Source organism: Lepidochelys olivacea (assembly GCF_965140295.1).
Source record: "Lepidochelys olivacea isolate rLepOli2 genome assembly, chromosome: 3".
In the NCBI taxonomy this organism is placed as follows: domain Eukaryota; kingdom Metazoa; phylum Chordata; order Testudines; family Cheloniidae; genus Lepidochelys; species Lepidochelys olivacea.
Window position 1 is genome coordinate 120,449,403 of NC_140413.1, and position 15,196 is coordinate 120,464,598.

General features: G+C 41.4%; 1 protein-coding gene across 3 annotated transcripts in view; it reads left to right on the forward strand.

Annotated features, from left to right (window-relative positions):
- The window catches only part of SYNJ2 (synaptojanin 2), a 97,663-nt gene that overhangs the window by 47,176 nt on the left and 35,291 nt on the right, over window positions 1-15,196 (forward strand). For all 3 annotated transcript variants that reach the window (XM_084624696.1, XM_084624697.1, XM_084624698.1), the window contains 4 exons: window positions 2,040-2,123; window positions 5,139-5,200; window positions 8,593-8,689; window positions 11,302-11,474. In XM_084624696.1, coding sequence (XP_084480822.1) covers window positions 2,040-2,123; window positions 5,139-5,200; window positions 8,593-8,689; window positions 11,302-11,474 — 416 coding nt within the window. The remainder of the gene's footprint in view (window positions 1-2,039; window positions 2,124-5,138; window positions 5,201-8,592; window positions 8,690-11,301; window positions 11,475-15,196) is intronic.

The window sequence follows — 15,196 nt, forward strand, 5'->3', positions numbered from 1 at the left end:
TCACACTAGCCCTTTTTCTCAGCATTGCACCAGGAACTCATGCACAGCTGATTATCCACCACTATCCACAGAATTGTACTATATATGTGATACTGTATGTATATGATCTCCTTCTATAAGAGCTTTGTCTGTGTATGACATAATGTAGCTTTAACATTTCATTTCAAGTTATGCTGATAACTGACTCATCCCATTTGTCAGCAGGTGACTGTTCTTAAAATCATAAATGAGTCAAGATCCGACTCCAGAATTTCTTAGATTGTAGGCCAGATTCTGAGCTGGTGAGAGTCAGCATTGTTCTGCTAGTGTCAATGGAGCTACACCAGTTTACACTAGCTGAGAATCAGGCCTGCTCTGTCTGACTTTATTTTCACAGATGATTAGAGAGGTCATTGAGTCATTTAATTTTTATGACTGGCCTGCTCAGTGAGGAAAAGAAAGAGGCGAGGATGGGGTTACTTACTTCTCATGTTGCAGCCCCTTCACATTACACCAAGTACTTCCTAGGGCAGAAACAGAAGGAGAACAGCATCAATCTTAGTTTTTTATAGAGCACCTGTCACCATGGTAACCAAGCATTGCCCACAATTAAGAGCATTGACTGAAAAGCCGTTTTGAACAAGTGTGTGTTACATCATGACCTGAACTCCATCAGGCTAAGCTTGGTTCTGATACTGTCTCCTTTTGTGTCCTTGATGAAGTCACTTAACCTCTCTCTCAGCAAAATGGGGATAATAATAGACACGTACCTACCTCCCAAAAGTGTTGCGAGTGTTTGTCAGTGATATATGTAAAAATAATATTTTCACCTGTTCATCTCAAAGCACTTTACAAAAGAGGTAATTTTACAGATGGGAAAGCTGAGGCACAGGGCTTCAGTGATTTTCCCGTGGTCACCCAGCAGGCCAGGGGCAGAGCCAGGAATAGAACCTCATTATAGTCGTGTGGTAACTGGTTTCCCGTTGCCTAAACCTCTTTCTTATGCAGCCTCTTTCTTGGCACCTGCTGTTCATCCCATTTTGGAACTACTGCCAAGCTGCTAGCTGATAAGCTAAATGATAGAGTGTGACCAAAAAAAAGGCACCTGAATGAGCTGACTGATACCATTCATCTGCTGGGCTTTGGAAGGCTCATTGTGATGTACAAGAAAACTGAGACTTGTATTATATGTCACAAATGCAAAAGGCTCAGGATTCCATTGCTAAGTATAGGCCAGGGCAGTGAAGTTGGCTTTACACTCTTGCCCTGTGGTAATACTATGTATGAACATACATCCTTTTACACTAGGCTCATTGAAAATATAATACTTTTGGAGGTAGGTTTAGAGGGGAGGATGGGGTACATCCTTTGTGCGTCTAATTGTCAGCTTTGCTGCAAGATTAGTTTACTAGCATTGTTCACAGAGATAAATACAAAGGGTGGGAGAGAGTGCTGGCTGGGGAGAAAAGAGGACTGGAAAGATTTTACTATAAACATCCTAGATAAGAAATAGTGCACATAATCTTATTCCCCGCCCATCTCAAAATAGGAGCGGAAAAGCTGAAGGTTTCACACACATTTTATTGGCCACATTGACCAGACAAAATGTGTGGTCAAAGAAAATAGTTTAATAGAGCAGCAGATAAGCTCATCCCACACCTGGCATTTAACCATCACTGGTCACATGGAGTGATGACATCTCCATAATTAAAATTCTATGAAAGAGAAAGTGGCCTGTCTCAGTCTGTCCACCAGCGTAGCTAGTTCATCTTCAGTGTGAGGGAAATCTCTGTCATACAAGCATCTGTGCCTTAAATTCTCTTTTATTACCAGTGAGTAGCAAATTAAACCTAGTGAGTTGGCATGAAAGCAAACAAGGCATGATTTTGTTTCCGTTTCTGTGAGGTCAGGAATACTGACAGAGATTGAGATAAAGATAAACTGAGATCCACCATTCGCCTTTTCTTCAGTATTTGTATCTTAACTTGTGTTGTCTGATTGAGGAGTGAGAACAGTACTTTTCACTGAAGAATCTCTTTTCCTTTATGTTGTTGCTGCAGACAATTTATTTGGACGATGACATCTCTTCCTTTGTTCAAATCAGAGGCTCCGTCCCACTGTTTTGGGAGCAACCAGGGCTTCAGGTAAATATAATGAAAAATCAAGTGGCCTGTCACTAGCGCTACTAAAAGTTGCATAGGATTTGTTTATTAATGGTATTCATTCACTAGGAGACTTGCTCTGTGAAGTACTGAACTCTTTCGACTCTGTTTCTATTTGTGGGAAAGTTAAGCTGTTTTTAAACGGAATAGGCAAATATCTATCCAGTGATTAGTTTTTGAAGATTAATATTTTAAGTGCTCAGATAACTCCAGAGAAGAGTTAATAATTTATTTACACAGATGTTTCTTAATAATGTTTTTTTTACTTCATCCAGAATAACCTTTCCATCTGAAATGCCAGTTTGGCATGGTGTCTTAGTCCCCCATAGTATAGGTGAGGGCTCCAGTGCAGGAGCTGTATGATTTTAAAATAAATATAATTGGTATATGGGTGTATTCAATAGATTTCATAGATGCATAGGCTGGAAGGGACCATGAGCTAAGGCCGGAAGAGACCACGATGATCATCTAGTCTAGCTTCCTGCATGCCACAGGCCAGAGAATTTTACCAAGTGTTTCCTGCATCAACTCCAATAACTTACATAACAATTTGAAAGTTAAAATGTGTTTATGATTATTTGTATTATCGTAGCACCTCGGAACCCCAGTCCTGAATCAGCACCCTGCTGTGCTAGGTGCTGCACACAGAACAGAATGACAGTCCCTGCCCCAAAGAGCTTGCAGACTAAGACAAGAAATGGTTACAGAAAGACCAATGGGGGAGTGCAAGGAAACAATGAGACCATACTGATCAGCATGACAGGCAGTGATCTCAGCAGCCCAGCAGCTTAACAGTTGTGCACAGTTAGATGCTATACACCAGGGGTGGGCAAACTATGGCCCGGGGCCGCATCCAGCCCCTCAGACATTTTAATCCGGCCCTCGAGCTCCTGCCGGGGAGCGGGGCCCAGGGCTTGCCCCACTCCACGCATGCCATGGCTCCGCACGCCTCCTGGAAGCAGCAGCATGTCCCCCTTCTGTCTCCTACGTGTAGGGACAGTAAGTGGGCTCCACACACTGCCCCTGCCCCAAGCACCGCCCCTGACGCTCCCATTGGCCAGCAACCGCGGCCAATGGGAGCTGTAGGGCCGGCAACCTGCGGACGGGGCAGTGTGCAGAGCTGCCTGGCCGTGCCTCCACGTAGGAACTGGAGAGGAGACATACTGCTGCTTCTGGGAGCTGCTTGAGGTAAGCACTGCCCGGAGCCTGCACCCATGACCCCTTCCAGCACCCCTGCCCCAGCCCCAGCCCTGATCACCTTCCTGCTCTCCGAACCCCTCAGTCCCACCCTCCTACACCCCAGGTCTGCACCGCCAGCTGGAGCCCTCACCCTCCCACCCGCACCCCTGCCCCAGCCCAGAGCCCCCTCCCGAACCCTGAACTCCTCATTTCTGGCCCCACCCCAGAACCCGCACCCCAGCCCCCAACTTTGTGAGAATTCATGGCCTGACAAACAATTTCCATACCCAGATGTGGCCCTCGGGCCCAAAAAGTTTGCCCACCTCTGCTATACATCCCCATAATTTTCAAAATCTCATTTCCAAAATTCTTTTGTTTAGAGTAGCTGTGTGATCCAGCATTGTGCGTCAGTATTGTAAAAGAGATGAATGTCATCTAAATACAATGAAGAATAAAACAAACACACAAAACACCTCCCTACAAATGATATTGACGTTTTGGGCCAGAACCTACCTGCAGTCGTCATGCCAAACGCACACCGGCCGCACTGAGCTTGACCATAGAATTTAACTCTACAAGTCCAATCCTAGAACACATTTTCCACATGGGCTGCTTCCTGAAGCAACTATTTTGTTTTTAAACCCGTTTCCACCCAACCATTTATACTGGCCACACTTTCAATGAGATGTCATTGAAAAGCTCAAGCAAGAGGCAGCCTGGTATTTTCACATTGTCAGAATAGAGGGAAAAAAACAATTTAAGTATGTACATAATATGTAATAAGAATAAGTTATCTTTTTAATATTCTATAATAATGTCTGAGACTGATTTAAATGCCTCAGGTTTGCTTGGATATGAATTATGACAGTTCTATATTGCTTTGTATATTCTAAAACCTGGAGATTATCCCTGAATTTAGTGCTTATGGCCTTTTTTAATACAGAATTTTTTCCCTCTCTAAGAAGGAAATGGCACACATTTGTGCTCATTCAGGGCTGGATTGTGCAACCTTTACTTGCATATGTGAGCACTTACTCATCGGAGCATTCATTCACTCCTTGTGTACGTGTGCTGGCGCCAAAGTGAGGAAGGGTTGCCCTTATGTAGAAAGAAATACAGATTAAATGCTGACAAACAGTTAACCAAAGAAGATTTTTGAAAATTCTGATTGGGTCTTTTAGAGGATTCAGATATTCATTGGAAAAAATACAATAAATATATATATATTCAGCTGCACTAAATAGAAATACCAGTACTTATAAATTATTTAAACCTACTGCTATTGTTAGTGTTAAAACTCCCACTGACATAAGTGATACAGGATGTAGCCCATAATCCTTTATATTTAGAAAGCACCGTGCAAGTATTATCCAATTAATCTAAAAAACAAAAGATCGAACTAGTCAGTCCACAGTCTCGCCATAGAATTGGTGGATATGCAGTGCCTCCTGATTACTTACAGGGGTAAGGAGGATTGAGCACAGAGCACGCTCCTGTGGTGCAGTGAGATTTTTGCTAGAGTATTGTCCAGGATAGAGAATTTGTTTGGCCATAAATAAGGGCGTAGGTGTTCCATTAACAAATGTTAATTATTCATTATTTTTCATTGTAATTGAAAATGTTGTTTTCTAATAAAAGCTGTAGCTAAGCTTTTTGTACTAAGTGCATTATGCGTATGGGTGTATGTAATCTGTTCGGGGTGTCTGGGTGCTAATAAACAGACATTTTCTTTGAGGGAAATAGACATCTAATGATTCAGGATTTCAGCAGCTTAGAGAATTACTTCATAATATTTCTTCTGTTTTTTTTTTTTTTTAGGTTGGTTCCCATCATCTGAGACTTAACAGAGGCCTAGAAGCAAATGCTCCTGCTTTTGACAGGTAGGCTTCACTAGATTCTGTCAGTAACACATCAGCTAAGCATGTAACCATGATTTCACAGCGGTATTCCGTCCCAGCGAACCAGAGCTGTTAGAGAAGGAAAGCACTTATTAGATCATCTAGTCCATCGCCCTTGCTTTTGCACAGTTATTCCCTACGGTATGGTTTTAGTGCTTTGTCCTTTCTAGTTTTGGTGGAAATTGAATCAAAATGATCTCAGCCTATTTCTGAAGGAGTTATGAAATTCTGAATACTGTGCAAAAAAGTGCCATGTAACCACTTGCAAGTCAAAAACGAGAAATTTACATTTGGAAATAGCCTCTCCATACTCTTTCTTCTTCTCCTTTTGTCCCAACCAAATAGAAGCTAAATGCAAACCCCGTTGCCTTCTGAGTTTATTTTTCTCCCTGTTTTTCTATGACTGGAGCTTGTTGCTGCAGAGTAACAGCAGCAGCCCATTCTCCGCCCCCCCCGTGAGATGCTCTCCTGGTAACATTCTTTTGCTCCGACCCAGAGGAATGGATCTAACCCCATCAGACTCTGCAACTCTGCTGGAAGCTATCCAAATATCCAAAATCCATACATTAATGTGGGTCTTCTGAGTGCATGATCATCAAGTGGGGAAAACCCTGCAGTTCTTTGGGAGCAAATTCATATTGGGAGCTTTGTCTGAGAGAGGATTTGACCTCTGATGAATTACCACACCCTAGTCTGCCTTCGGCATGTGATTTTAAGTGATAAATCAAAATTTATATTCAAGTTACATGTCTATTTTAATAGGCCGCAGTATTTTCTTGATTTCACTTATTGCAGCTTTTAGTGGAGATGATTATTATCGATCACTTTGTAGCACCTCAGGACTCCGGTCAGGGATTAGGGTCCTATTATTCTAGACTCGCTACTAAGAAGTGATGGTGGGGACCCTGCCCCAGGATCTTACTGTTTTCTGGTTCCTGTGGTAGTCTACTCTGGGAAGTCTCTGCCTGCCACTTTCCCTGAACTGCCTTCACGTTGGAGGGTTTCACTAAGCAGAGAGGGAACCCACATAAGGTAATATTGAGGATGCATAATCCACGAAAGGTTGAGGGGAAACTGTGATGCAGATTATGACCCCACTACCCCATCTAACCCCAAACCCTGTTCTCCCTACCCCAGAGCAACCACAGAGAATATGTGAACACTGCAGCATGGCGTGCGCCTCCAAACCCAGGTAGACAGACTCGTGCTAGTGGGGCTCAAGCAGTATGCTAAAAATAGCAGTGTGGATGTTGTGGCTTCAGCAGAAACTGAGGCTAACAACCCAAGGGCTTGAGAGCCTGAGCTGCCGTCTGAGCTGCACTGTCCCCACTGTGGTTTTTAGCTCACTAGCTCAAGCTGAGCTAGCGCAAGTCTGTCTGTCTGGGCTGGGAGGCTCTCTCCCGGCTACAGTGTAGACATACCCCTGAGTGGCTTCCTCATGGTAGAGTGAAGTGGGAGAATGGCTTGGATCTAGCTCCTCTCTTACTTGTGTACATCACAGCCCAGTTGCCAGATCAGAATTGCATGAGACAGTCCAGCCCAAACTAAATTTTTAAAGGATTGTGTTAAGAGCGTTTCTGGTAAGGGGCAATTGAACATTCATACAGAAAAATTCACTGAAGCCTGTAAAGTCACTGCAGCCTTTTCATGTGTTTTGGCATGGCCACAGTCTGTTAATTTTTCACAGCTCACACCTTGACATCTTGAAAAGACACTGGGAGCAGTGAATACAAATGTCCTGTTTTAGCATCTGTTTCTGATAAATCCCAATGCAGGGCTCACATGAAAGGTTTTGGATTCGCCTTTTTATATGTTTGTTTTTAAAACATCCTACTTCCTTTTTTTTAAGTGGACTTGAGGGCATTTTGGTGTAACTATTAAGTTCACAGTAGGGGCACTTTGATGCCCTTTATCACAAATCTGGAGGGGAAAAAATGAAAAGTCACATTCTTAGTCCATAAATAGGCTCCAATGCTTCAATTGGAGCTTTGCTGAGACCCACTGAATTCAAAGGGGCTGGCTGGCTGTGTGGAGCAAGGTTCTGCCTGCACAGATCCAAGTGTAGGATCGGGGTTGTAAGATAGCACCAGCATCTTTGGCTGTTTTTCTTTCAGGAAAGCCTGCCAATTTTTTTTGTCTTTTACAGGGCACATTATTTCTTGTTCATGGGACTCATCAATGCAGCCTATGACATGTACTTGCCAGTTAGAGAGACAGTAACCTTTTAACAACACTATCGCCAGGCCATGCAAGCACTGGCAGCACAAGCAACCTTTTCATTAGTGCTGTGTTAGCGTGCGTTTAATACCTGGCCTTTGCTTTAGTGCTTTAGCAGCTTTAACTGCTGCAGGGTTTCTTACGTTTGGACCCTTCAAGGCTCTTGCTGAGCTTGTTTAACTCCTATAATAAACACACACATACACCCAAACAATATACACACATGTGTTGAGGGGAGAATTTATGCCCATGTATCTACCTACCTAAGATCTGACTCTTAACCACCAACCTGCCTGCTAAAAACATACAAGTGGAATGCGAATAGTTTTACAAACCTGAATTATGTAGCAGCTCAGAAATAATTGATCGGTGTGGCTGATGACATTTATCTGGCAATGACTCATTTGCTGACCTTGGGTCTGGAATCCCAGACCATAGCTGACTCTCTAAGCACTTGTCTACACTGCCTGGGAGATCAACAAGTGGCAATCGACGGTCGATTTAGCGGGTGTAGACCCGCTAAATCAACCGCAGATCGCTCTCCCGTTGACTCTTAATCGAGAAGAGTAGCGGGAGTTGACGGGAGAGCATCTCACGTCAACATCGCATAGTGTGGACCCTGCGGTAAGTAGATCTGAGCTACATTGATTTGAGTTATGCTATTCACATAACTCAAATTGCATAGCTTAGATTGAATTTCCCCTGTAGTGTAGACAAGGCCTAAGGGTTCAGTCCTGCAAGATGCTGAGCAATTCCTGGAGGTGCTTAGTCCTCTCAACTCCCATTGGCTTTGCTCAGTCCTTGCAGTTACAGGGCCATAAAAAGGCCGCATACGTAGGACTGTATGAAAACTAACAATGTTATTGATCATCTGAGCTCTGTATCCTTGTCCTACCTCTCCAGTCTTTACACTCAATAAAAGTAAAGTATCATTCCAGTTATTAATTCCACAGTTACTATGATGACAGAAAATGAGGGCCCTATAAAGCAGTTCTTTACTGTAAAAGCTGACTAAAAGGAAGCTAAGATATATTTGTGGAGCTACTGCTGTTGAAACCTTCAAGCAGCCAGCGACCTCTTCTGCAAGTGTTTTGGAAAGGGTGGCTGGTACGTGATATATATTAAACTAGATTGTACTGCTGCTGCTACTGTTGCAGGCATATGATGCTTCTGAAAGAGCAATATGGAAAACAAGTGATTGTTAACCTGTTGGGAAGCAGAGGAGGAGAGGAGGTGCTCAACAGAGCTTTCAAGGTAAAAACAATAACAACAACTTTTGTTAAATTGCTGAGCGTCAGAGTCCTGCTTCTTCAAGAGGGAAAATCACTTGAGATCGGCCTCAGGGCACCTGATCTGAAGAAGTTAGTCCAGGAAACTGCACTGCCTATATTGCATCTTTCTCTTTGTGTGTAATATTTCCTGAATGGATGATCAGGCTGTCTTTTTCCTTACTTCTTCAAATTGTATTCACTTTTTCTTTACTAACCTCTCAAGAGAATTAGGGTAAATATTCAAAAGCACCGAAATGCCATTTCAAAAGTGATGTAGTCACTTAGGGCCTGATTTTTAATGGTAGTTAGGCACTTAAAATTGCAGCAAGGCAACTAGTAGGGTTTTCAGAAGTACTTAGCCACCTAAGTCCCAGAGTTAACTCATAAGTGCTCTCAGTTTCCCTATCTGTAAATTGGAAATAATGATTATTTACTCCCCTTTATAAAGTACTTTGAGATCTATAATTAAGAGCTGAATATTGCTACTCTAAAATTACAGTCTTCTCACAAATGTCAAGATAGAACTACAGGAATCTAAAACTGACATCCCTGGTGAATTCTTACTTAGATTATTTTAGGTAGTGCATATGCAATATCCACATTCTTGAAGATATTATCCTCACCATTTATAGAATCCTAGAACTGGAAGGACCTCGAGAGGTCATCTAGTCCAGTCCCCTGCACTCATGGCAGGACTAACTATTATCTTATTAACAGTTTATGGGTGCAAAAATAACGTCTTCCTTATTTTATATGAGATCCATCTTTCTCTAGACAAGTTCTTTACAATTATCTACATTGTTTGTTATGATCATAGAACAGGAAATTGGTTACTAAATCAGAATTTAGTGCATCTGTCATATAAAGATTGTATGCATTTGTTCATTTGTTTTAAATAAAGGGTTGGGTTGATTTCCATTTTTTTTAAACTGTATGTCAGACTAACAGAATTGTAAGTGAATTATTGTGAAGGTGAAAGGATCTGCATTGACAGCACTGGATACTGAAATTCTGTATTTATCCAAAACAGAGACCCCTTGGGCATTTTCATTATATTTGTTTCTTCATAAATAAATGGTTAGGAGGGATGTGCTATCAGTGTTTAACTTGGTGCATTTCAGAATACTCAAATTAAAAATTACAGGCAGTATAAGTAATGGGACCCTCATTTCCCTTTTGTCATAAGCTTATCTCCTTGCTTCTCTATCTTCCACTATCCACTTTAATTTCCCATCTTCCTTCCTTCCCTTCCCTTCCCTTCCCTTTCATTTCTTCCCTCAGTCTTAAAGTTTTATTTAAATCACTTTAAAATATGTTCATTGCAGTTGCTGCTAGTTTCCTTTGATCTGAGTAGGATGGTCTCCAATATCATTAGTATATGCAGAAAAATCTTTTTTTTCTTTTCTGTTTGTTTGTTTTTTAATTCAGTACCATGCCTCTGAATTTCCACCATTACTTGGTAGCAGAAGATGAAATTCAGTATTTTTCCCAGTGATTTTGCAAGCATTTCTTAACCACTATAACAGACTGCAATTATGTTTGTACTAAAAACAAAGCCACAGTGTATGGGGTGCAATACTTTTGACAATGGTTTGCACTGAGGTAGTAGTGAGATATCATTCCCAAGAATACTACCAGTACAGTCAAATGTAAATGTACAAACTGAAATGTGGACAGTTACCAGAGAAACAGATGTGTGTTTGAGTAGCAGCCTTGTTAGTCTGTATCCGTAAAAAGAAAAGGAGTACTTGTGGCACCTTAGAGACTAACAAATTTATTAGTGTGTTTGACTCTGATAACAGTACAATGAAATACACCTCTTCACTAAACTACATACAATACCTTTTGTCTTTGTCTATGCAGGGAAGTTTTAATGGTTATACTGATATAGTTATAGCCCTGTGGAGACATTCTTAGTTTGGTATCAGAGCATTTTTTTGTTTTGTTTGTTTGTTTTTCAGTTTAGTTTAAATCCCTTCTCAAGCAACATAAGCAACATGGAAAAAAGGCACTCATGAACTGGAATAAGAGTGTCCATGCTGGGGAAAAGGCCATAAATATTCAGAGTTAAAGCTATTCTCACTACTTCATGGGTTTGTGATAGAATTCTGAAAAGTGCATGATGTATGTTAATAAAATATAAGATGATCGTACATACATCATGTGCAGTCATATGAGGAATGAGGAAAGTATCATGCTTTATCTTGATCACTAACATTATTTCATTGTATGCTTTTGGTTTGTAACGTCTTAAATTTTTTTTGCTCTAAAAGCTAGACTGTTGAGGCCATATAGGTACTTATGTGCACAGTTGCTTGTGTTACACACTCATAACCAGCTTACGCTTATATTTTACAGCTACAACTTAGGTTCCCACATAGGAAAATTTGGCCCTAACAGTCCAATTTACTCTTGGAAAGTAAAAAACAAGGAACTTGCATTAGAAAAGCATACAGCAAAATAATGTACTTCCCTCTAGACTTCTCTATATGAAAGCCATGATTAAAGTTTATCAACAGTATAAGGCATGCAGGTATTGATATCTGGGCTGTAGAAGTAAGTAGAATTTGCTTTCCTTCTTCCCTTTTCAAACAGAAATTGCTGTGGGCCTCTTCCCATGCTGCAGACACACCCATGATTAATTTTGACTACCATCAGCTTGCAAAAGGTGGGAAAATAGAGAAGCTGGAGAATTTGTTGAGGCCTCAGCTAAAGTTGCACTGGGATGAATTTGGCATCTTCACAAAGGGCAAGAATGTACCTGCCCGGTGAGTGTCCCTGCCCCTTTATCACTTTCCATACACAAATCATGCCATCTACTAAACCAAGTTCATCTACTGAACCAAGTTCATCACTTTGTTTGGAGACTGCTGTAGCTTTCTGTGCTATTTATGTTTTAAAAACATGTTGGTTCAAAGTTTCAAGTAGCCTCCATTTGTACACATGGGCTTGTGCAAATATTTTTCTGTGTCCAGAAGACAGAGGCCATTTGAAAATTTAGACCCCGGTCCATTTTATTTTACTACTTGTAGTTCTGATTCACAAATTCAGTTAACTTTGTGAGGCTCTCTCTCTTGGAATCATTTTAATTAGGTGACACAATACCAGATCCATCTCAGGTTTGTTTTTCCTCATAGAGTATAAATATCCTGTTCACAGACTTAGTTTAGCTTTTATAAAACTTGTTGAGCTACTGTGGTAGAAAGAGTCCATCTTTCTACTATAGGTCCAACTATAAGTATTTGTAGCAAGTGATGCTGAAAATATTGATTTGTTGGCTGTGCTGATAGATTTTGTTAATGGAAGTGCCTGTTGTGTACAAGAGGATCTGAGAGTGAGCTGATAAATAACATTTAGCCTTCCTGTAAATAACCACTATAATTTTAGGAGGAAGGAGAAAGAAACTATTTTGATAGTACATTGAAAAGAGCAGATATTTCATTGCTTGTTTAGCGTCTGTATTGGGACGCTTCTTCATGACCACTAACAACATTTATAGTTATGCAAGATAACAAGTATAATCAAATGTCATGCTTCAGGGTGGAAGCTGATTTACTGGGTTCAGGAAGGAATCTTCCCTCCCTCCCGCAGTTACAGCACTGTACCTGTCTCTGGGTGGTGTATAGTTTTGTTTGTTTTTGTTTTTTACATTCCTTTCAAGCATCAGATACTGGACACTGGTGTACGATAATGGACTACATGGACCAATGAGTCCATCATATAGAATCATAGAAACCCCAACGGCTGGGGCAGGACCAAGTAAACCTCATAGACTTTAAGGTCAGAAGGGACCATTATGATCGTCTAGTCTGACTTCCTGCACAATGCAGGCCACAGAATCTCACCCACCCACTCCTGTAACAAACCCCTAACCTATGTCTGAGCTATTGAAGTCCTCAACTCGTGTTTTAAAGACATCAAGGTGCAGAGAATCCTCCAGCAAGTGACCCGTGAACCCACGCTGCAGAGGAAGGCAGAAAACCCCCAGGGCCTCTACCAATCTGCCCTGGAGGAAAATTTCTTCCCGACCCCAAATATGGCGATCAGCTAAACCCTGAGCATGTGGGCAAGACTCACCAGCCAGACACCCAGGAAAGAATTCTCTGTAGTACCTCAGATCCCACCCTATCTTGTGTCCCATCACCGACCATTAGGCATATTTACCGCTAATAGTCAAAGATCAATTAATTGCCAAAATTAGGCTATCCCATCATACCATCCCCTCCATAAACTTATCAAGCTTAGTCTTGAAGCCTGATATGTCTCTTGCCTCCACTGCTCCCCTTGGAAGGCTGTTCCAGAACTTCACTCCTCTGATGGTTAGAAACCTTCATCTTCATGATTTAGTAGGGGATTGGTCCTGCTTTGAGCAGGGGGTTGGACTAGATGACCTCCTGAGGTCCCTTCCGACCCTGATATTCTATGATTCTATGATCTAATTTCAAGTCTAAACCTAGACCATCCCAAACAGGTGTTTGTCCAACCTGTTCTTAAAAACCTCCAGAGGTGGGGATACCAAAACCTCCCTTAGAGGCCTTTTGCAGAGCTTAACAATCCTTATAGTTAGAAAGTTTTCCTAATACCTAACCTAAATCTCCCGTGCTGCAGATTTAGCCCATTACTTCTTGTCCTACATTCAGTGGACATGGAGAACAATCGATCAGTGGCCTCTTTATAACAGCCCTTAACATATTTGATGACTATTATCAGGTCCCCTCTGTCTTCTTTGTTCAGAATTAAACATGCCATTTTTTTTTTCCTTTTTCCTCGTAGGTCAGGTTTCCAAACCTTTTATCATTTTTGTTGCTCTTCTCTGGACTCTCTCCAGTTTGTGCACATCTTTCCTAAAATAGAACTGGACACAATAGTCCAGCTGAGCCCTCACCAGTGCTGAGTAGAGCGAGACAGTTTCCTCCCTACAATACTCCTGTTTATACACCCCAGAATGACATGTGCCTTTTTCACAACTGCATCACATTGCTGACTCTCATGCAATTTGTGATCCCCTATAACCCCCAGATCCTTTTCAGTAGTATTGCCATGTAGCCAGTTATTCCCCATTTTGTAAGCTGTATATTTGATTTTTTCCTTCCTAAGTGAACTACTTTGAATTTGTCTTTATTGAATTTAATCTTGCTGAATTCAGACCAATTCTCTAATTTGTCCAGGTCTTTTTGAATTCCAGTCCTGCCCTCCAGAGTGCCTGCAACCCCACCCAGCTTGGTGTGATAAACAAGCATCCTCAGATTTTATAAGCATACACTCTCGGTCCATTATTCAAGTCATTTTGAAAACATTGAATAGTACCAGACCCAAGATTGCCCCCCCACCCCACCCCCAGCGGGACCTGACTAGATATGCCCTCTCAGTTTTACAGCGAACCATTGACAACTGTTCTTTGAGTATGGTCTTTCAACCAATTGTGCACCCACCTTATGGTAATTTCAGCTAGACTGTGTTTCCCTAGTTTGCTTATGAGAATGCTGTGTGGGACTGAGTCAAAAGCCTTACTAAAATCAACATATATCACATCTACTGCTTCCTCCCTAACCATTAGGCCTGTAACCCTGGCAAAGAAGGAAATTAGGTTGGTCTGACATGATTTGTTCTCGACAAATCCATGATTGCTATTCATTATAACCTTGTTATCCTCCAGGTGCTTACAAATTGAGTGTTTAATAATTTATTCCAATATCTTTCCAGGAATCAAAGTTAGGCTGACTGGTCTATAATTCCCGGGTCCTCTTTGTTCCCCTTTTTAAAAATAGGTACTATGTTTGCCCTTCTACCAGTCCTCTGGGACCTCATCCCTCCTCCAGGAGTTTCAAAGATAATTGCTAACAGTTCTGAGATTGCTTTCCCCTGCCAAATTTACCACCAGGCCTTAACTAGTTCTCCAGTTTCTTGACCCTGGAAAATTGCTTGTGCATGTTGTCAAGCTGTCTAGAGTAGCTCACAAACATGAATACCAACCTCAGGGCAGACTGTTACAAACCAGGGCACAAACCCCAAACTGGTTGTGTGTTCTATAATTAGATTTCACCAACCAAGTGTCAAGTGAGAACTCCTCAAGCACTATAACAGCTTTAACATGGAGTCACAGACAGTGCCCTTGGGTGTTTCAGTTGAGCTTAACGCATAGGCAAGCTTGTCTTTGTGACAGATAATCCAAAAACACCAAAAACCACAATAATATTCAGTTTACTCCCAGTCCCAAAGGACAAGTCACTTACCCCAGGTCAATTTCACTTCAGATCTCTCAGGAAAGACAGCACTTGTAGCTAATCCTATAATAAACTAAAGAATTATTAACTAGGAAAAAGAAATGAGTGTCATTTACAAGGTTAAAGCAGGTAAACACACACACAAATGAGTTACAGTTTTAGGTTCCAAAGATAATAGAAGCTTCTATAATAAGCAAGCTCTATATGTCCTTTAGGGCTAATCCAAGCTAAACAGCCAGTGATCCCTTTCTTATGCTTAGAAGTCT